The sequence below is a fragment of the Equus caballus genome, chromosome 2 (assembly GCF_041296265.1).
Source record: "Equus caballus isolate H_3958 breed thoroughbred chromosome 2, TB-T2T, whole genome shotgun sequence".
NCBI classification, from domain to species: domain Eukaryota; kingdom Metazoa; phylum Chordata; class Mammalia; order Perissodactyla; family Equidae; genus Equus; species Equus caballus.
In genome coordinates, this window is record NC_091685.1 from 31788692 (window position 1) to 31814847 (window position 26156).

General features: G+C 52.6%; 1 protein-coding gene across 2 annotated transcripts; it reads left to right on the forward strand.

Moving 5' to 3' along the window:
- The first annotated feature begins 1610 nt into the window (after positions 1 to 1610).
- Positions 1611 to 25756, forward strand: LACTBL1 (lactamase beta like 1). Of its 2 annotated transcripts, XM_023628032.2 has the most exons (10): positions 1611 to 1730; positions 2173 to 2303; positions 2784 to 4415; positions 4603 to 4729; positions 12362 to 12497; positions 14893 to 15002; positions 16815 to 16972; positions 17941 to 18179; positions 22008 to 22113; positions 23089 to 25756. In XM_023628032.2, the coding sequence occupies exons 4-10, from the start codon at positions 4718 to 4720 to the stop codon at positions 24068 to 24070; spliced, it is 1743 nt and encodes a 580-aa protein (XP_023483800.2). In that variant the 5' UTR covers positions 1611 to 1730; positions 2173 to 2303; positions 2784 to 4415; positions 4603 to 4717; the 3' UTR covers positions 24071 to 25756. The 2 variants fall into 2 exon arrangements, 1 of the variants encoding a protein (XP_023483800.2); XR_011432592.1 differs by lacking the exons at positions 4603 to 4729; positions 12362 to 12497; positions 14893 to 15002; ... (2 more) ...; positions 22008 to 22113; positions 23089 to 25756 and having other exon boundaries at positions 2173 to 2221; positions 2784 to 3854.
- Positions 25757 to 26156: the final 400 nt, after the last annotated feature.

Genomic DNA, 26156 nt, shown 5'->3' on the forward strand with positions numbered 1-26156 from the left:
AAGGAGAGTCGTGAGTCCCTCTTCTGGAGCACACCCCAGGATGTTTCGGGCCATGCCCCGACCCCTGCACCTCTCTCCACACGATGACAATGACGATGGGAGACGGGATGGACGACCCAAAGCTTCATTCAGCGGCTGGCCCTCCGCTTCTAAGTTTCCCCAGGAAAGCCCGATTTGCGTCTACAGTGCATGGCTCTGTGGAACTTGCCTTCACCCAGTACTCACATCTCCTGGACCTCGGGGCTCAGTGCTCAGATCCCTTCTCTAGAGCATCTCACTCCCTTGGTGCTGGCTTTAAATATCATCTACTGTTACACGCCAGTGATTTTCTAAAGTATATCTTTGATACAGACCTCTAAGTTCCAGATTCAAACGTCCAGCTGCTTACTTGCACACCTTCACTCAGACATCTCAGAATTAATACGGCCAGTCCTGAAGCCTGTCCCTCCCCACAAAGCCCCTCCCACCTGCAGGTGTCCCGTCTCACAGCAAAAGTCAACTCCCCCTCCACCGCTCAGGCCAGAAACTCTGGACTAATCCTGACTCCTCGCTCTTCCTTCCATCACCAGCCCTGATTCACGCCACCTTCGAAGCATATCCAGAGTCTGGGACATCCTCACTGCCTCCACGCTGCCCCCACCACCTCTCCCCTGAACAAGCCTCCATGCCCCTCCCTTGCCCAGGAGTCTGCTCTCAACACAGGAGCCAAGCACTCCTTTAGAAATGTGAGTCAGTGCACGCCGCTCCTCTGTTCCAAACTCCCAGGGCCCCCATCTCACTCACAGCGAGAACCAGAGTCCTTCTGTGGCCTAGCACTTTCTCCATGACCTGCGCCCCTCCCCTCTCGTGACCTTTCCGACCTCGCCTACTCCTCTGACCTCACTGAGTCGGCTCCGGCCACTGGCCCCCTCACTTGCCCTTTAACACGCTGGGTGACTCTCACCCGCAGGCCCCTGCCTCTCACCAGGGACTCCCTTCCTCTGACCTCCTTTAGGTGATTAGCTAGACGTGTCTTTTCTAGTGAGGCCATCCCGACTGCCCTATTTCATGCCGTAATCTGTCCCCTCCCCTGGCTCTACTCATTTTCCACGGCAGGCATCACTTTCTAACAGACCATTTAACTTGTGTATTATGCTGCCCCTGCTGGAATATAAGCTCTATGAGGTGGGGGATCTTTGTCCCTGTTGTTCCCTGGTATTTCCCAAGCACCTAGAACACGGCCTAGCCCTTAGCAGGTGCTCGATAAACAGGTGTTAACAACGGGCATTTGTTGCTGTGTCTACTTTGGCATGGCATCCTCCTCCAGACGCAGGTGTAAGACCTGGCGTATGACAGACCTTCAGCAAGTGTCAGTTGACTGACACAGTGGGTGTGTGAGTGAATGCATGAATCAATGAATCAAAGCCCGACTGGGAAAAAGGCTGAATATCTTCATAGACCCTTTAAGAGGCACAGGTTCTTTCTTCAAGTTTACTTTGTCCTTGACATCTTTTCAGCCACATTCTTCTTTCCGAATAGCCCTGATGCTGAGGGTGGGGACAGCCATTTTCTCTCTCAGGGGATGTTCTGGAATGAGACAAAAGAGTGACCTCAAAAAAATCTGGGAAAGCAGCCACCTTGAAAAATAGATCTTAGAAGAAAGAATTTCAAGAGAGGGGCCAAAAGAGGAAGCACGCAGGGGTCCCTGAAGTCTAGTCCACCTGAACTCCGGAGCCTTCTACCTTGTAACGGTATGTCAGCTCCTGCTCCTAGTTCTAAAACCCCGAACACGGGCCACAGAGAAGGGAGATCAGAAAACGTCTCACAGAAGCGTTGGGACTGTTGGAATGGGTTCTGAAGTGGAAGGAGAAAGGTGGAGAGAAGAGAGAGTGGTAGAGAGGGGGCAGGAGGGGAACGGAAAGGAAGGGAGAGGAAGGGGAGAAAGTGGAAGCAGGAACAGGGGGGAGCAGGAGAGAGGGGGAGAGGGGAAGAGAGGAAGAGAAGGGGTCAGCGGGGTGAGGAGGGAGCCCTGGGAGGAGAGGGCAGGTGGTCGAACGTAATCACAGGGGCCAACGTTTGCTGAGCGCTTGCTGTGGGCCAGCCGCGGAGCCGCGTGCTTCCGGTGTCTTGTCTCCTGTAATCCTAACTCCCACCCCAAGCGGGTAGGTTCTATTTCATTACCCTGTTTTGCAGATGAGCACACTGAGGTCCTAGAGAAGCCAAGAAAACTGACCAAAGCCACGTAAGCAATAAGCGGTGGAGCTGGGTTTCGAACTCCAGCAGTCCGAGTCAAGGGTCCGCCGGGCGGGGGTTAGACTATGCAGGTGAGGATTTTGACTTTTCCGAAGCGCAGTGGGCAGCCACGGAAGGTAATTTAAGCAAGGACTAATATGATCTGTTATCTGTAAAGAGGACGAATAACTCCTCCCTCACGGGGCTGCTGTGGGGATTATCTTGGTTCCTGGATGGAAAGCCCTTGGACAAGCGCCTGGAGGAAGAGAAGCACTCAACGAATAAATGATCCTTCTGGAGGCGGCGGCTCAGGCCGGCCGGATGGTGCACAGGATTTTACACGTGGGCATCTGCTGCCGCCCGGTGGCCGCTTCGCTGTATGACATGCCGTGGATTCGGTCCAGCCAAATTCGCGAGGGGCGGGGCTGGTCCCGGCGCGGAGAAACGGCTGCATCCGGGGCTGGGGCCCGAGCAAGGGAGGAGCTCCCAGAGCCGGGCTGGAGGGCTGGGTGAGGGCCTGTGTGGGCAGAGGTGCGGAATCCTGGAGTGGATTAACCGACTCACCTATTCAGCCCTAGGTTGGCGACCCAAACCCTAATGAGACGTGGTCCTTGCCCAAGAGGACCTCAGAGTCCGATGGGGAGACAACGAGGAGGCGCCTTGGTGTCTGAGGAACAGCGAGGACTCCTGGGCCGGAGTCCCAGTCCTGCCACTTCCTGGGGACTTCACTGCCCGGAACAGCAGTTTCTTCGTATATCAAATGGGGACAGAATAGAGCCTGCCTGTGGGGTTGTGAAGACCAAAGGAAAACACTAAATTGGCACATTGTCAGCGCTCCATCTGTGGCCAGAGGCAGGCTGCCCAGCCGGCTCTGAGCCTCAGTAAAGATTAACCAAGCAGCCAGGTACAATGGAAAAGAAGACCTGTGTCCCAGTTCCATTGCTGGCACTAAACTTGCTATGTGACCTTGGCAAGTCATTTCCCCTCTCGGAGCCTGTTTCACCGGTCATACAAGGTGAAGGTTGGACGAAATCAGATCTCTTCCTGCTCTAATTTATCAAGCCTCCTTTCTGGGCCAGCCCAGATTTTTGGCCATGGGGCATACAGAAGAAGATCCAGGCTTGCCCCGACCCGTTCACATACCCAACCCAGAGCATCAGCAAAATGGACGTAATAATTCAAGCCCCATCCAACCACAGGGTAGCTGGGAGGCAACTGTGAGGCTCTGTCGAGCTAACAATGTGGAAGCTGGTGAGATGCATGAATTGCAGAGGAGTCTTGCTCCTTAAAGTGTGGTCCATGGACAGATATCACCTGGGAGCTTGTTAGGAATACAGACTCTTAGGTCCCACCCTGACCCACTGACCCAGGACCTGCAGTTGAACTCGGTTCCCAGGCTATTCCTACACACATTTAAATGAGTTGGAGACACACTGGTCTGGGGCAGTGGTTCTCAACCTCGGCCACACAAGAGCATCCCCAAGAAGTCTTCAAAAGTCCTCGTACCCAGGATGTACCCCTGGGGGCTCTGGGAGTGGGACCCAGACACCAGTGGTTTTTAAAAGCTTTCCAGGTAATTCCAAAGTGCAGCCATATCTAGTGCCACTAAGGCAAATATATTTTCTCTTTTGTGCCAACTAAAATGAATGGATAGTGACTTTCTAGAATGTTCACTGAGAAAGAGCTGGTGTGTGCCATTGGGGCTGGGTAGAAGCTGTGGCATAAAAGCCAAGGTGTAGCAAGAAGCCAGCCTTTATGGAGCCCTACTGGGTGCCAGGCCCTGGGCTACCTGCCCTACAAGTATGCTGCAGCTTAATCCTTGCACTAACCAGGGTGTAACCATCCCCCATAAGATCCCCCACCCCATCGCTCTTACATTGGGCTCGGCAGAGACTCCTTTTGGAGAGAGCCCGCCAGCCTGGAGCATCTTGGGTCACGTGCTGCCCAGTCTCGCTGACAGATGTGCCCTGTCCCTGCTGCGTGGGGACCCGAGGAACTAATCCCCATAGCGGAGGGCGTACATGGATTAGTGCTGGGAAAATCAGGCGCCACATCTGCCAGCCCCTGGGGAGCTTGGGTGAAGCCTGCGCCACAGAGCTGGGGAGGCCACTCCTGTCCCCTGGAACACGGGGCACTCCCGGAGGCGCTGGCCAGCGATGGCGGGACCTGAATTGCCCTGTCCCTCCTGAGCCTTCCAGAAGAGGGTGAGTTGGGGCTAACTCCCCGGGGGGCTGACAGGGCTGGGAGGGGGAGGAGGACTGGAAGGAGACGCCGTGGTAGCAAGGGTGACCACCGTGCTGGCTTTCCCGGGGCTGCAGGGCTTGCAGGGGCTCCCCTCCTCATCCCGGCTGATTGTCTTCTAGTCTTTCTCTGTCCCCTCCTCTTTTCCAGCCCGCTTGGACCTCTCTTTGCCTTCACTCCTCTGACTCAGTTTCCTGCTCACCGGGTTTCCTGGGCTGTAGACCTGAATCCTCAGGGAGCAGGACTCTTGCACGCCTTGGAGAGAATGAAGGCCCAGGTGAGGCACAGCCCCGTGAGGCCTTGCTCTAAGTATTGGCCTAAATCACCCCACAGCACCTTTGTCGTCATCACTATTTCTAGAGCTTGCACTGCAGGCTGGGGACAATTTCAAGTGTTTTACGTGTATTAATTCATTGAATTCTCAAAACAAACCAGAAACTGCTCCTTTTCCCTTTCACATGTCCGGGCCTCTGACTAGAGTGCCCCCAACTCGTCCCCAGCTTCCTGTTCAATGGAGCTTGCCTCCCCGTCCCTCCGTGGGCTGAGCTCATGGGGACCTCAGAGCCCCCAGAGCCCTCGCTGCACGTGATCTCCTTACGTCTCTCTCCCAGAGAGATTATTACAACGCCAGCTACCACCCGGTGGTCGGTGGTCCGCTTTCAGGGGCTTTGCATATGCATTCTTTCATCTACCCTCACCTCAACTCTGTGCGGTGTGGGAACGATGGCCACGCCCATTATGCAGACGAGGAAACTGAGACTCAAGTGAAGTCACCGCTCCAACATCCTGCTGGCTCCCTGGGGGACGGATGTTGGCCAAAGGCTCTGTGCCTTCGGAGTGCAGCACCGTGCCCAGCACACAGCTGGCCCCCTGGGGATTGTTTCTGAATGAATGACCAGACAAGGATGGCTGCCCCAGAGTGGGCAGTGAGAGAGAGAAAAGAGGTGGGGGTCTCTGGGCTGCAGACCACCCAGGGAGGGAGCTGGGGGAGCAGGGTTGTGGGTGGGCTGTGGGAGAGCCTGGCTCCTCCTGAGCCCTCCCCCGCCAGCGTTTTCCAGCTGGGAAGGGGGAGGGGAGGGATTCCTAGCGGCTATTGCGAGTCGAAATGTGAGCAGCTGGTGACCAGCTTAGAGGTCAAACACTGACTCCACCTTTGGGTCTATTGGGATAAATCCTGAGACTGGAGACAGACATGAGATGAGGCTGGGCCCCAGAGGAGGGCTAGAAATTGGGGGTGCAGAGACCTCAGCCACATATTGGGGGGGTGCATAGTACAGAGCTGCCAGCTCTGCCATTCGCTGCCCATGATCTCAGCAAGTCATTTAATGTCTCTCAATTTCATTCCTCACCTGAAAATGAGATGACGACACCCTGGTTACTCATGGGTGCCTGTAAAGGGGGGATAGGCTGCCCTCCCCCAGAGGCCCGCACTGGGCCTGCCCCAGGGGCCCTCTGCTCTCGCTCTAGGGAGAGCACCTTCCAACCTCCCTCCCATGGGAACCTACAACAACGCCAGAGAGCCCCATTCTCTCCTCGTGGCTGAGGCACAGCCATGTGTCTCATGTCCTTCCTCCGACACCCAGGCGGGGACAGCCTAATGCTCTTGGGATCGATAACAGCTTCGTTTTTTAAAAGAAACTGAGGCGTAGTCTACACGCAATAAAATTCCCTCTTTCTGGTATACAGTTCTACGAGTTTTGACAAATGCATCCAGTCCCGTCACCACCACAATCGAGATATGGAACAGTTCCATCGCCTCCCCAATTCCCTTCTGTTCTTTTCTCGTCCACCCCTCTCTCTACCCCCAGGCAACCATGGAGCTGTTTTCTGTTTCCATAGTTTTGCCTTTTCCAGAATGTTATGAAAATGACGTTTGAGTCTGGCTTATTTCACTCATCATGATGCATTTGAGAGTCCCCCACATTGTCGTGTGTCAGTAGTTCGTTCCTTTACATTGCCGAGTAATATTCCATTGCACGGATGTACCGTAGTTTGTTCATTCACCGGGTGAGGGACATTCGGATTGTTTCCAGTCTTTGGAAGTTGTGAATGAGGGATGACTTCAGTGTGACCTCCCAGTTCTAGAGCTGGAAGATACTTTCGAAGTCCAATGAGGTTTCCAGATGTCAAAGTAAACCCTTAACCAACAGCCCTGCCCTCTCCAACAGTTGGAGGAATGGAGGCCCAGAGAGGGGGAGGGACTTGCTCAGTTACAACTGACTCAGGAGGTGGGGCCGACCTATGAACGCCGGTCTTTCAACCTGTAGGACAATGTAAAGTTCAAAACACATTTCCTGAGAACCTGCAGTGCCAGGCGGGGTGCCAGGTGTTGCAGGCATAAAAGCCGAGAAGGAATGATTCTGGTGCCAGAGACACTTGCCACCTAGGAGGGAGCCAGACAAAGAAGCCAGCAGTCACCAGCGCAGGTTACTGTTGCTGTGCAGTAACGGGATGCACATAAAGCAGAGAGGAGAGGACCTGGGCTCTGCCCGGGGCACAATGAGAGGGCTTCAAGGATGGGTTTTAAGGAAAGAACACAAGCTTGTGAGGTGGAAAAGGATAGAAAGAGCCTCACAGCCAGAGGGAAAGGCAGGTGCAAAGGCACAGAGAGAAGGAGCAAGGCCGGTGTGGGAGCCTAAAGATGCAGGAGGAGGGGAGGAGAGGCGGGAGATGGGCTGGCGGGGTTGGTGGGGTCAGATTGCGGGAAGCCTCTCAGGCCAGGCTGCTTCCCGTAGGACAGCATGTGGCCCGTGTTCCATAGCTGACGCGTGAGCTGTGTTCGCTATGGAAGAGTGTAGGCTCGGACAGACAGGAAGGGACCAGAGACTCAGTGAGCCTGGCGGATCAGAGCCCAGAGCACAGGTGCCGGCAGATACAGACGCTCGGTGTGTCTCGGGCGCGCGCGAGTCGGGGTGGGGGGGCAGGTCGGAGGACTTAACACACGGTGCTGAGATGACAGATCACCTGTATGGAAAAAATAAAATCAGATCCCTTCCTTACACTGTCACCCCAAATATTTCTGTGTGAAAGTCTGGAAAACTATGTTTATGACCTCTGTGTAAAGAAAGATTTCTTTTTTTTTTTTAAAGATTTTATTTTTTCCTTTTTCTCCCCAAAGCCCCCTGGTACATAGTTGTGTATTCTTAGTTGTGGGTCCTTCTAGTTGTGGCATGGGGGACGCCACCTCAGCATGGCTTGCTGAGTGGTGTCATGTCCGAGCCCAGGATTCGAACCAGCGAAACCCTAGGCCACCACAGTGGAGCGCACGAACTTAGCCATTTGGCCACAGGGCCGGTCCCAAGAAGGATTTCTTAAGTGCGCACAGCACACACACTGCAAACAGAAAAGATGATATTGATAAATTTGATTGGCAGCAACCAAACCCAAACCAAAGCCGTCTATTCAACAACAATAGCTAAGAGGGCTTACGGTGTGTCAGACAAAATGCACCTCATAGATGTTGACTCATTTAAGCCTTACAATTTGATGAGGCAAGCACCATTATCATCTCCATTTTATAGATGAGGAAACAGAAACAGAGAGGTTAAGTGACTTTCTTAAGGTCACACAGCCAGGAGGTGGTTGAACTGAGATTCAAAATCAGGCAATCTGGCCACAGGCTCACCTCTACACTATTCCACTTCTCAACAAAAGTTATAGTAAACACAATGTGAAAAGACAAGCCACAAGCACGAGCATCCAGAACTTACAAAGAACTCCAATAGGTAAAGAAAATTGAACGGAAAAAAAACAGGCAAAGAATAAGAACAGTCCATTCACAGAAAAGCAAACCTAAATAGATACAGTACATGCATGAAAAGGTGTTCAACCTGATTAGAAATCAAGAAAACTCAAATTAAAAATAGCAGTGGAATCCCAGGTGGTGGGAGGACACATTGGGAAGACAAGTTTGGAGAGCAGCCGGATCGTATCTGGCTAAGCCGTCCATGGCCAGGGCTCACCACCCAGAAATTTCACTCCTAGGCACGGTGCTCCCACTCAAATGTATAAAATAGTCACATTTTTAAGGTGGTCTGGCCCAGACTCCATGCTCTAACGACTACACTTCACAGTGTACAGATGGTCCCTGACTTAGGACTTTATGATGGTGCAAAAGTGATATGCATGCAGTAGGAAGTGTACTTCGAATTTTGACCTTTTCCCAGGCTAGTGATGTGGGGTACGACACTCTCCCACGATGCTGGGCAGTGGCAGCGAGCTGCGGCTCCTGGTCAGCCAGGCGGACCTGAGGGTGAACAACCGATACACTGAGAACCATCTGTACCCACGCAGCTTTTGTGGTTTTCACTTTGAGTACAGTATTCAGTAAGTTACGTGAGATATGCATCACTTTATTATAAAACAGGTTTCGTGTTAGGTGATTTTGCCCAACTGTGGGCTAAGGTAAGTGTTCTGAGCACAGATAAGGTAGGCGAGGCGCCGCTGTGATGGTTAGTAGGTTATGTATATTAAATGCATTTTTGCCTTAAAATATTTTCAACTTACGGTGGGTTTATCATAAGTCACGGAAGGTCCGCATTCATACAACAGCGTGCTCTACACAAGTTAGAAAGAATAATCCAGAACTACATGTATCAAATTGGAAAAAAGCAAGCTGCAGGAGGAAAATCCAGTAGGGTATCATTGATAGAAGTTAAAAATGTGCCAAACAATACCACGTGCTATTTACGGATGTGTAAACACACAGCAAAGGGGCAAAAACATGCACGATAATGACGAATGCCAAGATCAGCATGGGTGTCACATTTGGGGAGGGGGCAGGAGATTGAGAGCTGCAAAGGGCACAGAGGGGGCTTCGACCCCCCCTAGAAGGTTTATTTTCATCCATTCATTCATTTATCAAGTATTTATTAGGGCCTGCTATGTTCCAGGACATTTTATGTAAATGGAATCATATACCATGTGGCCTTCTGTGTCTGGCTTCACCATGTTTTCAAGGGTATCCATGTGGCAGTACCTCATTCCCCTTTATGGCTGAAGAGGATTCCGTAGGATATACCACATTTTGTTTATTCTTCATTTGATGGGCATTTGGGTTGTTTCCGCTTTTTGGCTCTGATGAGTGAGGCTGCTACGGACATTCCTGGACAAGTTTTTGTGTGAACATGTTACTTCGTTCTCCAGGAGTGGTACAGCTAGCCCAGTGGTTATGGACGCTAGATTCTGGAGCCACCCTGCATGGGTTCAAATTTCAGCTCTGCCACATAATTTTATGTGACTTTGGGCAAATGGCCCAGCACACACTCAGTTTTTCACCTGTAAAATAGAGGTCATAATAGTACTTATCTCATGGGATACTGTGGGAGTTGAATGATTTAATGTGTATAATGTATTTTAAAGTGCTCAGAATAATGTCCTACACATAAGAAGTGCTTTCTTTCTTTCTTCCTTTTTTTTCTTTTTGGTTAGGAGGATTGGCCCTGAGCTAAAATCTGTTGCCAATCTTCCTCTTTTTGCTTGAGGAAGATTGTTGCTGAGCTAACATCTGTGCCAGTCGTCCTCTATTTTGTATGTGGGATGCCACCACAGCATGGCTTGAGGAGTGGTATGTAGGTCTGTGCCCAGGATCCAAACCCACAAATGCTGGGCCGCCGAAGGGGTGCATGTGAACTTAACCACTACGCCACCAGGCTGGCCCTCAAAAGGTGCTTTCTATATTTACTGTCTTAAAATAACCTTACAAGGAACACTGTTACCTTTCTTACTTCAAATGAGGAAACTGGGAGTTGCCCAAAGTCTTACAGGTCCTGGGGTGGTGGATCCTGGGTTTGAACTTGGGTTTTCCTTTGCAAGGCTGTCTCGTGACTGAAGATTCCAGAGGCCCGAGTTTGAGGTCCAGCTCTCCACCAGCTCGCTGTTCCTCACTCTTCAACGGCCTGTACTACACTCACCTAGTCATTCAGCAATCCTCACCAAGCCCCCGGCACCGGTCAGCCACTGAGCTCAGCCTGGGGATGTGTGCAGAGCGGGGTCAGCCAGGAGAGACAGACCTAGACCCCAGAACGCCGGCTCCCTGAGGGCAGGAATTCGTGGCCCTGGTTCACTGCTGAATCCCCAGGGCTAGAACAGTGCCTGGCGCCTGGGAGACGCTCAGTCAAGAGGTGTTGGAGGCTGAGTAGCTGAGACAGCCCAGTCGGGCCCTCAGCCCCCTAGAGGAGGGTCCTGAAGGAGTAAGGCTTGAATTCCCTCCCAGCTCTCTCGTTCCCAGGCCCCCCAAGAGGGATGGAAAGAGACTAGGGGAGACCAGGGGAGGGTCCTGGTCACATCACAGGTTGGGTCACAGGAACAATGGAGACAGTTCAAAGGAGGTCACATTAAGACATAAGGGTTGAGAGTCAGGCAGATCGAATTTGAATCCCAGCTTTGCTACCACCCTGCTTTGTGACCTTAAGCAAGTCACCTAACCTCCCTGAGACCCATTTGATCATCTCTAAAATGGACGTCCCCAAACCAACTTCCCAAGCATATTGTGACGTGTAATAAAATAACATCTGTTAAGTGACCGGCGCAGGGCCGGACATAAAGCTGGCACTCAATATATGACCGTTATTGTTTCTTAGATAAGTCCTTCCTTCTTGTAACTGCAGTTTGCCCGCCTGGAAATGAGAAGTTTCGACAAATGACCTTTAAGGGTCTTCCAGAACTTTGGTTGAGTAGGTCAGAGACGGGTTCAAACCCCTTAGTGTTCAAATCTCAGCTCTGCAAGCAGCTGTGTGACATTGTGCAAGTTACTTAACTTCTCTGAGCCTCCTCTGTAACATAAGGGCTCTAACAGGGCCTACCTCACAGGGTGCTGTGGACTCCTCTTAAAAGGCTTAGCACAGTCTCTGCGACTCTAACTAGAGGTGGTACTGTGTTTCCAAGACTCTGCCGGCTGTGAGGGAACACACGGTTCTTCCTGGGGGCTAGGTCACCACACACTCTCTCTCCTGATACCTCGGCCACCTCCCGCCTGCCCTCTTCCTCCTCTCTCCGTCAGGCTGTAGGATTTGCTCTCATCATCTCCCTGGTGCCCGCCCTTGCCCTGCCCCCATCTGCGCTTCCCCAGCCCCCTCACCTGCCCACGGGATAGGACCCTGATCTCTCTGAGCTCCCTCCTTCCTCCAGGTCTCCAAACGGGCCCCTTTCCATTGTAACAGTTTTTATACTCCCTTTGGCAGAGCAACATGGGGGCCGTGGCGATGTGACAGCCTCCCAGAACCAGCCACTGCTGTGAAACACCAACCGCCTGCTGGGAGCTTTACACACGCCCGCTGCGTGCGCGCTCCCAGGTTCAGGAACACAAAATTGGCAGATGTTCTAGAAAGTGGGTGTGTGGAGACGAAGGGAGGGAAGCGGGTCTCCTGGGCAGCCTTGTCCTGTGTCCTCAGGACCCACACATTCACTCCATAAACATGTAAGAGCACCCAGGATAAATCAGGGGCCCCGGAGGAGGGAAAGAAGCGGTCCTGGCCTTGGAGAACTCGCATGCTGTTGGTGGAGCAGCTGACAGGAGGCGGACAACTGCGGCAGCACACGGAGAGCCGGGTTTGCCCCAGAAGGGAGGCCTGTACCAAGTGCCTCGGAGCGGACCTGGGTGAGGGAGTTGGGGAAGGCTTCATGGAGGAGGTGGCACTTCAGCTGGCCTTAACTATTTCTCTAAGTCCATAGGAGGGAACAGGCTGTGCAAAGGCACAGAGCTGCAGAGGTACACGCGTGGCAAAGCTGTTGAAGGGGTTCTACTGGGAAGGACCTTGGTTCTGCAGGCGTGAAATTCACCCCAGGCTGTGGGCTCTCGTGATGTCTGGGCGAACCTGACGCATAGGAGGGGCCAGGATAGGGGTCTCAATCTCTCTTCCCTCTGACGGACCCCCCACGGCGGCTGTGCCCTGGGTGCTTCCCCTTCCAGGCTGGCCGGCAGCCCAGACTGCTGAGAGCGAAAAAGAAGTGGCTCTTCCCAGCTTCCTGCAGCTTCTTCTTCCTGCTCTCTGTGCTCATGACTGGCTGCTTCCTCTGGCAGTACCACCTCCCCAAGCTGGAGACCGGTGAGTGCAGAAACATCCTGGAGATTCTCCCAGCCCCCGAGGGTCCCCAGGGGCTTCGAGCTGCCTCTCCTAATCCGAGGGTGTAGGGGGAGGCCCATAAAATTTAGACTCAGAAGCTCTGGTCTCCTTTCTGACTCCAACTCTCACTAACTGCATCTTTGGGCCAGTCACGTGGCCTCTCTGTGCCTCAATTCCCTTGTGCATAAAATGAGGGTCCCAATGCCACCAGGGTTTCCTTAAGCCACCCAGTCTTGGGGTAAAACTCAGAGTCCCCCCAAAAGTACCAACAGTGGTTCTCTTGCTCTGCCTTCAGCCCCCCTCAGGCACCACCCCCCTTTAAAGATCTTCCCCCAGCTATATCTGAGACCCTGGGAGGAACCACACAGGTGTCCACAGACAGCAGCTGCCATTTCTTGGAGCCTCTCCATCCTGAGCTGGTCAAGGCTCAGGAAACGAGCCACCACTGCGGCTAATATCTACCAGGCCCTCTGTTGCTATAGCAACCGCTGGGCCCTCCAACCTGCTGGATGCTCCAGAATCCCAGGTCTCCGCTGAAGTTGGGGAGAATCCCTCTCTGTTCTTCAGCATCATCCTGGGGTGCGGATGCTGAAGGCTCAGCGAGGTGCCCTGGGCTCCCAAAGTTCCACAGAGATTTTTGCAGAAATCGCTTCTTTTAGTTTCTTGCCAGCTGCTTCCTCTCCCACCCCATCCTGCCTTTCTAGGGTAAGCTCCTTTATCAGAGCCTTCTTAGTCCCTCAAACAAGGGGTCCCCAAGTGAGCAGGTCGGGCTGTTCAATCCATAGCAGACCAGTATTACTATATATACATAAAAACAAATTATTAGAGAAGTAAAATTAAAAAAAAAAGACAAACTGGAAGCCACTTGGGGGGTTTTGAATAATTAGATTCAACAGACACAAAATTACTCTGTCGTACTGCTATAAAAGTTTCTAAACGCTTTCTCTCCAATTTTGTACTTCCTTTGTCACCAATGGGAAGCAAACGGTTCAGGGACTGTCCTTGGGTCCGTGGACCACGTGATCTAGGTCCCCTCCTCGCATGGACATCACCCATGAGGAATGAAGCCGTTCAGACCCTGCCCAGATCTGCTGAATCAAATCTGCATTCTGAGATTCCCTGGGTGGGCGTTGTTGGTGCGCGTGCGCACTGACGTCAAAGATGCGTGGCTGCGCGCGCCCGGCCCGCCTGCACCCCAGGCTGCGCAAAGCTTCGACTCTGCAGAGTTCTCACTACTCCGCTTGCTGAGTCTGTAATTTTCCTGTTTGGGACCATATCAGTTATCTTTTGCTGAGTAACAAACTACCCCCAAGCCTACTCGCTTCAAACAATGTAATTTACTTTTTCTCATGAATCTGGGTTGGCTGGCAGTTCTGCGCTGTCTAACCTGGGCTCTCTCCAACGCAGCCGGCAGGTCAGCGGGCAGAGCTGGGCCCTCCCTCCGCGTGGACGCTCCCTCTCAAGGCTGCTGTCCCAGGCTGGTCCACGAGGGGCGGTATTCCCAGGCAGCAAAGGCAGATTAAGGCCCAATTTTGGGAGGCGCAAGGTCAATTCGGCCTCATCCTATGCGCCAAAGCAAGTGGCAGAGCCAGCCAGAGTGGAGAGGCGGGAGGAGCTAAGAATCTGCGGCCACAGTGACCCTCCACCGGGAGCCTTCTCTCAGTTCTTAGTCGTCTCGGAGGGAGTGGAAGGATTCCAGAAGTGGGCAGGTGCTGACGGGGCGGGGCTCGTACCTTTACTCCTCCACAGTATCCTGAGAGAATGAGGGGAGGTCTGGGGGCCGTTGGATGATCTCACAGCCCTGCCAAGGCCCACACCTTCTTCCCCGAGGCTCTCGGGAAGCCATACACCCAGACAGAAGTGAACGGGACTCAATCTCCGGACACCAGGCTCTGGCCATAGGATGAACTGGCCCTTCTGGTTCACAAGCCCTGAAGCCTAAGTGGGACCCCCACGTCCACTTTTCTACCCAAATCTATAATCAGAACTGGGGAAGAGAAACAGATAGACATGGCTGAGCCTGCCCCAAGGAGCTGGAACGTGTCTAAGTCTGCTGCCCACCCGGAGGGAGGAAGCTGGTCGTGCAAGAGAGGAGGGCTGCCAGCCAGGACTGCGGCCTAGTTGGTGCCTTGAGGGCCAAGGAGCAAGTGGCGAGAGTGGGACTGTCCCTTCTCCTCCCAGGCCCACTCTGCCCTCTGCCCCTTGCTGCCCATGGCTGGACTCTGTACCCCAATATCTCCTGGTGCGGCTCCTGCCAGTGGGAGGGCTGGCCCGGAGATGTGGCTCACCTCTGCTGCCACCATCCCACCTCCTCTAGGAGGCCCCCTAGACTCCCTTCCTGACCTCTGTCCCCCTCACCATGTGATGTTCCCTCCAGGTTCCCTGGGACCAGAGGTGACCTCTGCCTCTGTGAGGATGTGTCCCCAGCACCCTGAGCCTGTGCCCCTGGCCCACCCCCTCCCGGTGTTGAAGGAGGCCCTGGAAAAGGTCAGTGAGCACCCAGGAGGGAACTGGGTGTGTGGCTAGGCCTGGGTGATAAAGAGGAGGGCACATTCTGTACACTGGTAGTGGCATCCATGCATCCATCCATTCATTCACTCATTCAACATATAATTCTGGAGCACCTATTCTGTGCTAGGCACAGGGGTGTGGCAGGAAGCAGATACTGTCCTGCTGTCAAGAAGCTACTTGTCTGGAAGTGAGGGGACCAGTCAAGACAAGAGTGAGGATGGAGAAAGTTTAGGGGACTATGGTGGCACAAAGGAACTGGCTTTGGGGTCAGGGAAGGCTTCTGGAGGAAGTGGTGTCTAAGGTGAGATGTGAACAAGTAGGAGATACCCAGGTGATGTGCATGTGTACAGCGAGGGAGCTTGGGGCAGTGAAGGGTGTGCTCCAGATAGAGGGACCAGCATGTGCAAAGGCCCCGAGGCAGCAGAGTGAGTACAAGGCACATACAGAGAACTGTGAGGAAATTCAGTCTGGTGGAGCCGCAAGTAGGGGGAGGAGAAAGATGAGATGGGAAAGGCTGACAGAGCCCATATCACAGAGGCCACTGCAATATGATTAAATACACGCACCATACAGGACAACTTTTACCACTGCAGGGTGACCTGACACCGGAGGAGCTGTCAGCCAGCTCTACTCTGTGCCAGTCAGACCCCACCCACTTGGGTCACCCACCTTAGGGGACATACAGACAAATGAAACAGATGGGAAGAGTTTGAGCAGCAGCCTGGTGGGGGGACTTGAAACTGTTGTCCGAGGAACCCTTTAAGGGAAGGAAGGTGACGAGGTCACATGAGAGAAGGTGTGGGCGACACAGAGGGACACAGTCACTATCCGCAAAGACGTGAAAAGCTTCTGTGAAGGGTGGGAGCAGAAGGGTGCCATGTGTGCCCAGGGATCATAGTAATTAAAAAAAAAAGCACCAACGATACCCATGGCTGCCTCCGAGTGAGCGCCTTGTACACGCCAGGCACTGTGCTGACCTCTCTGTGTGGCTACATGGTGAATCCCTTTCTACAGAGGGGGAAACTGAGGCTCAGCCGGGGGAAGTCGTGCAGGGCTGGGAATTACAGGTAGACAGAGCTCAATTCAGGAACTGTGAAATCGCTCAGCAAGGGGGTCCGGCCGTTACTGAGGAGCTGGGGCTGGAGTTCGCAGGGGGTTCTAATCCTGACTCCACTAACCAAGAGCCACTCGGGCAAGTCACTTCATATCTCATAGACTCAATTTTCTCATCTGTGAAATGGGGAGAAATTGGCACTGACTTATTAAGAGGATTAAATGAGACACTGTATGAAAATCACTTTATACCATGCCTGGCACGTTCTAGATGGCCACTAAATGTTAGCTGTTGTCATCATCATACTTCGTCACTGAAAATAGTGAGGTATTTTCAATAAACATTAACTACATAGTGGATTCTCCAACACCAGGAGGTCAGACTAGGCCTGTCGGAGATTTTCTAGGGCGTCAGACAAGGCTTTGACTAGATCAGTAGTTTTAACCCCTCCCTCCTTCTATATTTTGGTAAGGAAATGTTTCTTTGAACAAAAGTCTCATGAAGAAGCCCTACATATAAACAGATTCTAGGGGAGCTGCTCTGATTGCAGCCGGAGGGGGGGGTCCCTCCAGCAACTGGGGGCAGAGAATGGGGGGAGCCAGGCAGAGGGCCGTGTGCAGGGTGTGGTGTGGGAGTGGGTGGCGCGTGCAGATGAGAAGTGGGGCGTGTGGGCGGGGGAGGAGGCCTTCTCTGTGCCTGTACTCCGAGCCACTCACAAGCTCTTTTCCTCCAAGGTGGACAGGATCCTGCGCCAGGCACTGTCTGCCCCGGGCCTGGCAGCCATGTCTGCAGTTATTATCCATAATGACACTGTGCTCTGGACCGGGAACTTTGGGAGGAAGAATGGCTCAGACCCGGCTTCTGGGCCCCCCAACGAGTACACCATGTACCGGTCAGCTGGGGGACCTCCAATGCAGGGAGCGAGGGATGGGAGGACAAAGGGGACTTAGGAGGTAGGGGGACTCAAGAGAATCATGACTGGGCTTCCAGGCTGCTAGGGCTCTTTATTTAGTCCTGACAATTTTATAGATAAGGAGACCGAGGTCAAGAGAGGACCAGTGAGTGCCCAACATCACACCACAGGGGTAATAGGTCAGGAAGGAATCCTTCTGGAGAGCCTCCGCTCTCTTGTGTCCTACCCTGCCCCCCTTCCACGTGCCACAAAGGAACTGTAACCAGTTCCTGGGCCCTCACCCCAGGTCCCGACAGTTGGCAGTAGTGGCCAGGATGGAAGTTACTTGGGACATTCTGCTGCACACCCAGAGTGCCCCTCCAGGGGGCTGCCTGAAGGATCTTCAAAGCTCACAGTGCAAAGTGAACACATTTGCTCCCAGAGACACGGTGAGGATTACGGGGTTCCAGCACACTGCACCTGCTGGTGTCGGGCATGGGCCAACAGTTATACTTGCTATCACTTACTGAGCACCTATTGCCTGCCAAGTGTGTTGCCGGGCACTTTACCCGCACAATCTCGTTCACTCCTTTCTCCAACCCATGAAACAGACAATGAAACTGAATCTCAGAAAGTCAAGCACTTGCCCAAGGCCACTCTGCCAGTGAGAGGCAGAGGTATGGCCCCAACCTAGGTCTGCCCCAGAATGGGAAGCACCTGGGGGAGGGCCTGGCATGGGGTAGGAGCTCGAGAGCATCCATCCAGCTCCACTGCCTTGAGCTGTGGCTTTTAAGCATCCCAAAGCTAGTTCTAGAGAGGCTGGGGAATTTCTCTCTGAGACGCTGAGTAAGGGTGGAATGAGCGCTTTCCTAGGATACTAGAAAGTTGGCAGCTGGGGCACGGGGTGGAGGTGGGTTGTGGAGCCAACAGGATATCCTCCGCACCCTTGTGCCCCCGACGCTGTCTAGGATCTCGAGCGTCTCCAAGATCTTCCCCGTCCTCATGCTGTACCGTCTGTGGGAGGAGGGCATCGTGGCCTCTCTGGATGACCCTCTGGAGCGGTATGCCAGCTCCTTCACCATTAACAACCCCCTGGGTGCGGCATCAGCCCCCGAACAACAGAGCCTGGTGGATGGGCTGGAGGAGGCGGGCCCGGTCCCAAGGCCGTCGCCTGTCACCCTCCGAAGGATGGCCAGCCAGCTCTCAGGTGAGTGGCTCTGAACTTATCCAGCTCAGCCCAAACCATTTCAGGGCGGGAACAGAGGATCAGGTTCTCAGCCAGCTAGGCTGGGCCCACTCTCTGCTCTGCTTCCGGAACTGGCCATACCGCCTTCTCCCTGGCGGTTGGGCCAGAGGTAGAAAGATCTGGTGAGGTAAAAGCGAGGTGAAGCCTGAGAATTTAGATCAAGTTGGAAATTAAGATCAGTTGGCAGGTCAAAATAAGTTGACAGTCAAGATCTGCTTGTTAGGTGAAGAACAAGTCAACAGGTCAATATTTGTAGGCAATTCTACAATGAAGATCTAATTTCCCTCAATGTAAAGATCACCTACAAATCAATATGAAGGCCAAGAAGCCAACAGAAAAATGGGTAAAGGATAGGAACTGAAGGAAAAGGAAATACAGATGGCTCTCAAGAATATTAAAAAATAATAAAAGATGCTCAACCTTATTCATGACAAAATAAATGCAAGTTAAAACTACAGTGAGAGACATTTCCCCCCTAGCAGATTGGCAAAGGTCAAAATGGTGGGTGCCCCACCTTGGTGAGGTGATGGTGGAATAGGCCCTTTTACATCTGTGGTGGGATTTTAAATTGGTGCCACCTGTATGGAGGGCAATGGGTAACACCTATCACAATAAAAATGTGTATATCCTTTGACTCAGCAATTACCCTTCTGGAAAATTCTCTCACAGATGGGTTCACACATGTGAGGTGTGAGATATGTACAGTTATTCACTACAGCACTATTTGTAACAGCAAAACACTGAAACATCTAAATGTCTATTAATAGGGGCATGGCTAAATAAACTATGACACAGCTATACAATCAAATACTATGCGGCCCTAAAAAAAGGGTAATAATGTTCTTTATACACTGAGGTGAAATAAGATACAATGTTAAGTGGGGACAAAAGCTCATAACAGCATATCTTGTATGCTACTACGTGAATAAACAAAATGATATATACACGTATGATACGTATGTTTGTGAATTTATATGTGTAATATATATATAACACATATATGCATGTCAAATATCTTTGGAAGGGAACGAAAGACATTGAAACACTGGGTTGCCCCCAGGGAGAACTAGCAGCTGGGGAGAAGGGTGGAAGGAAAATTTTTCATTGTCTAGCCTTTGGTGTCTTTTGAATTTTGAATCATGGAAATGAGTTACTTATTAAAAATAAACTAGATCATCATCATCCTTATAAGATATGCTCCAAGTCAGGATGAAGTTGACATGGTGGAAGGGCAGGAGCAGGCCGGGGTACTGGGAGGCAAAGCCAGTGGACAGGAATTGGCAGGACTGGGTCAGGAGTGGGCTGGATGCCGAGGGGTTGCTCTGGAGCATTCATTATCCTACAGGACCCTGTGTTGGCCTCTATGCTCACCTGCTACCTGTGAATGAGAGGACTGGGTTAAGGAGGAGGTGTGTGTGAGCAGGAGGGGGCTGTGCTCGTGGTGACGGACCCAGCCAAGGGGGAGGGGGCAGGCAGGATCCACCCCACTCCAAGATGCCTTCCAGGGCTCACATGTGCAGTCATCAACCCGTGACCCCCAATGGTAGGACTCCCTCCCAAGTGCCCACCCTTCTGTCATTTCACCAAGTGTGCTCGGGCCTGAGGTCTCAGTCAACGGACATGGCTGCTTGTCACTTCCATGCGCACATGGTGAACCTGAGGCTCAGGGAGAGGATGGAGCCTCCTGAGGTAGCCCAGGCGGGACAGCATCCGCGTGTTCTTGGGGGAGGGCGGCCCGGTGGTTAAGGGCAGCAGCGCTGAAATTCCAGCTCTGCCTCCTCCCAGCTGTGTGATCTCGTGCGGGTCACAACTTCTCTGAGCCTTGTTCTTCTCCTCTGTGAAATGACTGTGAGTCAGGCTGTTCTAGGGGATTAAATGAGTACGCAGCCCAGCACCGGGCACACAGAGGCACTTGTCAGCACAGCTCTGGTTATTACCGCCAGGGGGAGACCTCGGTTAAGTGGGGCCTGACGTGGGTATAATTTGGGGGGTCCTCTTTAAAAATACATGATAAGTTCAAAGTCGGATACGGGCCTTGGAAGGGGCCATGCAGGCGAGGAGCTCTGAGGCTCAACCTCCGTGAGCCTGCTGTTACATCCACCCGGTTCTAATCTGACTCCAGGGCTCCCTCTAGGGGTCACTGTGGACCCGTCTTTGTCTACACCCAGTGGAACCCAGCCCAAGGCTCTAAGTGGTTGATCAGTTTAAAGACACCCTACATGTCCCCTCCCTGTCCCAAAGGGGCCGGCCGAGCCAACGGCTGCCTGAATAACTGCTCTAGGCTCTCCATGTCTTTTCTGATTGACCCTCGCCCTGACGGACAGCTTGCTCCCCTTCCTGGAGCGTTTATCCGTTCTCTCAGTCGAGCCTGCCACACCTCACAGGGAAAGCACCTCTGGTGCTTCAGCACACTTAGGTGAGCAAGTCGAGGCTCAGAGACGTAAAGCACATGGTTTGTGGCCACACAGCAACAAGTGCTAGAGTCAGAACTTAAAGCCAGGACTTGGGACTCCAGCCCCTAGTTGCTCAGGACAAAAGCCTTGGAGGCATCTCTGATCCCTCCCACATCCCCTCCAGTAGCAAATTCTGTTGGCCCCACTCTCAAAATATGTCCAGAATCCAGCCACTCCTCACCACCTCCACACTGGCACCCGAGACCAGGTGACCATCATTTAAACATGGATTTGTGCACGTGTCCTCACGGGCTCCCCTGCTTCTGCCATTGTCCCCAAATGTCTGTTTTCCCACAGCAGCCACAGCAACCCTGAGAAAATACGAGCCAGCTGCCATCACTCCTCTGCTCAAAACCCTGGCAGTGGCCCCATCCCACTCAGAGAAAAAGCCAGGTCCTTCCAGTAGCCTATAGCACCCTATAGGATCTCATGCCTGCACCCCAATATCTCTCACCTCCCAAGTCTCCCCCTTTCTCACTCCTCTTCAGCTAGACTGGCTGTTTCTGGCTGTCCCTCAACCATGCCAAGACATTCCTGCCTCAGGGCCTTTGCACATGCTGTACCCTCTACCTGAGACATTCTTTCCTCAGAGCACTGTGTGGTTCTCTCCTTTACCTCCTCCAGCTCTCACCTGCTCAAGGGGCACCTTCTCTGTGAGGCCTTCCTCTGACGACCTTGCATAAAGCAACAATCCCTCCCTTCTTACATGCAATTAATTTTCTCTATAGTGCACATATTTATTTGGTTATCATCTGTGCCCTCCACTAGAAATTAAACTCCATGGGTAGAGTCACTGCTGAATCCCCGGTACCCAGAACAGTCCTTGGCACAAAACAGATGCTGGAAATCTATTGTTGAACGGATGGATGGAAAGAATCCACTCGACAGTCCTCTGATCCTCCCAGTACTTGTCACACCCAGTAAACAGAAAATTCCAAGTGGTCAGAGGAGCCAGGTCCGCAAAACCTGTTAGGGCACTGACCTCAAGAATCTCATGGACTCAAACCTCCATGGTCGATGATGATCATTTTTGAACAGTTCCTGTGACCAGGCACCATGCTGAGCATTTGATCTCATCGAGTCCTCCATCAGCCTTAGGACATAGGAATTAGTCCCCTCATGGTACAGGTGAGGGGACTGGGGCTCAGAGAGGTTAAGTGGCTTGCCCAATGAAACACAGGCAGGATTAGAGTCCATGGTAGACTTTTTTTTTTTTTTTTTAAAATAAGTGATTTTGTTATCTCTCAACCCATGGAAGGTGGGGGAGGGAGAGCACCCAGGGGCCCCCATCCCACCCTCAGCTGGCCCAGCATGTTTGACCACTGCTTCTCTGCAGGGCTTCCCAGAAGGCTCCGCTCCACTTCGCTGCTGTGGAGGGGCAGCACCCAGGAGGCCCTGAGCCTGCTCAAGGAGGACGTGCTGGTGGCGGACCCAGGAACCAGGTGAGGAGTGTGCCCGATGCCCCACCAGTGCCGGGAACCTCTCGAGGGGACACATCCTCCTGGGAGAGAGCCTGTGTCACCTCATCTTAGGCGGGCAGAGCTGCAAGAGACCTCGGGCATCACTGAACACAACCCTATTCCGCGGCTGGAAGACCGAGGACTGCGGAGGGGACGCACAGCAAGGCGGGGGGGAGGGGCAGCTGGGCCCAGATCCAGCTCTGTCTGAGCCGCAGGTTCTTTCCATTCATCAACTCAACATGACGAGTTGAGTTGAGCACCTACTCTGTGCCAGGAGGGTGCTCAACCGAGATACAGCAGCGAACAAGTCCAACCAGGTCCCTCCTCGTGGACGTTGCCTTCTTCATCTGCAGAAAAAGGACTTCCGGCTAGAGTTCAGGAATGTCTAAAAGGATTTGTGGATTTTCATCCATCTCTGTGCTTTCCTGAGGCAGTATTTTAGCAATTCTGAACCTACATCTGCTCTGGGAAAGAAAAGAGACTTCTTACTGATTATTGGTGTCTGGCGTGGCTCGGAAGAAGGCGGGGGTGAAATCCCGTTTCATATTTGTAATCCTTGACCCACATGATCACAATCATCCAAGACTTGAGTACTCCATTTCATAAAGTAAATCATACTAAAGTGTAAAGGACCGATATGATTTGTTTTACCACTTTCCCAGGTGCACTGCTGAGCCCAGCTTTTCCCCAACTTGCTGTGTGACTCTGGTTAATTCTTTGCCCCTCTCTGGGCCTCAGCCTTCCCAGATGCTGAATAGGCAGCTGTATCAGCGATCGCCGAAGTCTCTCTTGGGTCTGACTATTTGGGATGCGGGGAAGCGGGTTCCTTCTCAGCCCCACCCACTCCAGAGAATTCTGGTGGCATTTTAGCCAGTCCGAGCAGGTGGGAGGGGGCTACGCAGGGCCTGGAGATGCTCATCCACGGCTAAATCCCAGTTTCCGCCCCCCCTCCCCCAGGTGCCACTACAGCACCCTGGCCTTCTCTCTTCTGGCCCACGTCCTGGCAGCCCACACCGCCCAGGGTGACTACCAGCGCTGGATCTCGGAGAACGTGCTGGAGCCGCTGGGGATGGCGGACACGGGCTTCGACCTCACGCCGCTCGTGCGCGCTCGCCTGGCTGCTGGCTTCTACGGCAGCGGGCGGCCGGCGCCGCTCTACGACCTGGGCTGGTACCGCCCGTCGGGCCAGATGTACTCCACGCCCGCGGACCTGGCCAAGCTGGCCATGGTGCTCCTGGGCGCCGGGCCCCGGCGGCTCCTGCGGCCCGACGCGGCCAAGACGCTGCTGGCGCCGCTGCTGGCCTGCCCGGGCGCCTACTTCGCCAACGAGACGGGCACGCCGTGGGAGTTCCACGCGCAGCGGGGCTACCGCGTGGTGCGCAAGGACGGCGACCTGGACGGCTACGCCGCCACCTTCTCCCTGGTGCCGCCGCTGCGCCTGGGCCTCGTGCTGCTCCTGGCCGGGCCGCGGCCGTCCGGGCCCGACCTGGTGGCGCAGGCCTACGACGTGCTCCTGCCCGCCGTGGAGAGGGCCCTGCGGGAGGCCGAGCGCCGCCCGGCCCCGCCGCCCCGCGCGCGCCCCTTCGCCGGCTACTTCACCTTCGCCAACCTCACCTTCTACGAGGTGCGCGCAGGGCCGGCGGGCGAGCTGCGCCTGCACCAGTTCGGGCCCCGCGTGGAGGCGCTCGTGCCGCCCGCGTTCCGCACCCTGGCGCTGCGCCACCTGCGCGGCCGCGTCTTCCAGCTGCACGTGGCGCGCGAGTTTCCGTGCGCGCTGCCGCTCGGCGACTCCTGGCTCTCCCTCGAGGCCCAGCACGGGCAGCTCGTGCATTTCTACCCCTTGGACCGCCACGGGCTGTCCCCTGGCTTCGACGTGCCCGGCCTGAACACGTACCGCGTGCTGCGGCTGCCGCACAAACCCGTGTTCAAGAGCCAGTGACCCCGGGCTCTGTCCAGAGTCTCCCACCCCCCCCCCCCCCCCCCCCCGCCCGGTCCCCTCTTCCTCGCCTCCCAGCTTTCCAACCTGGGTTTGAAAGGCAAGTCTGCAGGATTGTCGCTTAGAGACCCGAGGAGTGGGCCAAGCTGGGTAGGGTGATGCTACTCAAAGTGTGGTTTGTGGACCACAGCCGGTTTGCAAACTGTTCGTTATCCCTGGGCGTGGAAGAGTTTAGTGCAAAAATTAAGAGTAAGCATGGAGAAACTTTAACAGCGAGCGGGCAGAGTACTTTTGTGGTTGTTGAATCTAAGACAAAATATGGCTTGCATTTTGTCTTTTAAAAATCAACCTTATTGAGTCATAAAGTACAGAAAATGAAATACACATGTTATCAGGGTACAGCTGGATGATTTTGACAAATATTTATACCCACCCCCACAATCAAGATACAGAACATTTCCATCACCCCCAAAGCTTCTCTCTTACCTCTTTGCAGTCAGTGCCCTCCCCTGCACTGAGCCCCAGGCAACCACTGATCCTTCTATCACTACAGATCAGTTTTGCCTGTTCTAGAATCATACTGTGTAGTCTTTTGTGTCTGTTGTGCTCAGCATGATGTTTTGAGGTTCATCCATGTCTTTGTGTGTTTCAATAGTTTGTTCCTTTTTATTGCTGAGTAATATTCCATGTATGGATATACCACAATTTGTTTGTCCATTCACCTGTTGATGGACATTTGCATTGTTTCCAGATTGGAGCTATTGTGAAAAAGCATTCCTGGATAAGTCTTTTTGTGAATACATGCTTTCATTTCTCTTGGGCAAATATCTGGGAGTGACTGCCATGGAGTTTTCTGAACACTTGTACTGTTTTACATTTCCACCAGCAATATGTGACAGTTTCGTTGCTCCACATCTTTGCTAACACTTAGCATTGTCAGTCTTTTCAATTTTAGCCACATTAGCGGTTGTGAAGTCAGAGTCTCACTGTGGTTTTAATTGTATTTTATCATATTGTAAAGTTCTTTATATGCTCTGGGTGCAAATCCTTTTCCTAATAATGTCTTTTGCAGAGCATGTGTTTTAAAATTCTGATGAATTTTATGCCTATTAAATCCAATACAAAATTTGGGCTTGTATTTTGCATGTCCTTTTAAAAATGAAGCTTTTTATTTTGAGATAATTGTAGATTCAAATGCAGTTGTAAGAAATATTTGGTGTATCCTTTACCTAGTTTCCTTCAATGGAAACATCTTGGAAAACTAGAGTACAATATCACAAGCAAGTTATTGACATTGATCCAATCAAGACACAGAACATTTTCATCAGCACAAGAATCCCTCTTGTTGCCCTTTTCTAGCCACACCCGCTTGCTTGCCACCCCCTCCTTAACTCTTGGCAACCACCCATCTGTTCTCCATTTCTGTAATTTTGGCACTTCAAGAATATATAAGTGGAGTCATAGAGTATGTAATCTTTTGGGTTTGTTTTTTTTTCCACTCAGCATCAGTCTCTGGAGAGTCAGTCAAGTTCCTACAAGTATCAATGGTGTGTTTCTTTTTGTTGCCGAGCAGTGGTTTCTGGTGTGGACACACCGCTGTTGGTTCAACCTTCACTTGGTGACGGACCACTGCGTTGTTTCCAATTTGGGGCTGTTATGAATAAAGCTGCTATGAACATTTGTCTACAAGTATTTGTGTGAACGTAAGTTTTTATTTCTCTGGAATAAATGCCCAAGCGTGCAACTGTTGGGTTGAATGATAGTTTTGTTTGAAAAACTGCTAAACTATTTTCCAGAGTGGCTGTACCATTTTATATTCTGACCAGCAGTGTATGAGTGATCTAGTTTCCTCACATTTTTGCCAGCATTTGGTATTGTCACTGTTTTTATTTTTTGATTTTTTTGAGGAAGATTAGCCCTGAGCTAACATCTGCCGCCGATCCTCCTTTTTAAAAATATTTATTTATTTGTTTGTTTGTTTATTGGGGAAGATTAACCCTGAGCTCATATCTGCGCCCATCTTCCTCTACTTTATATGTGGGATGCCTGCGACAGCATGGCTTGATAAGTGGTGTATAGGTCCATGCCC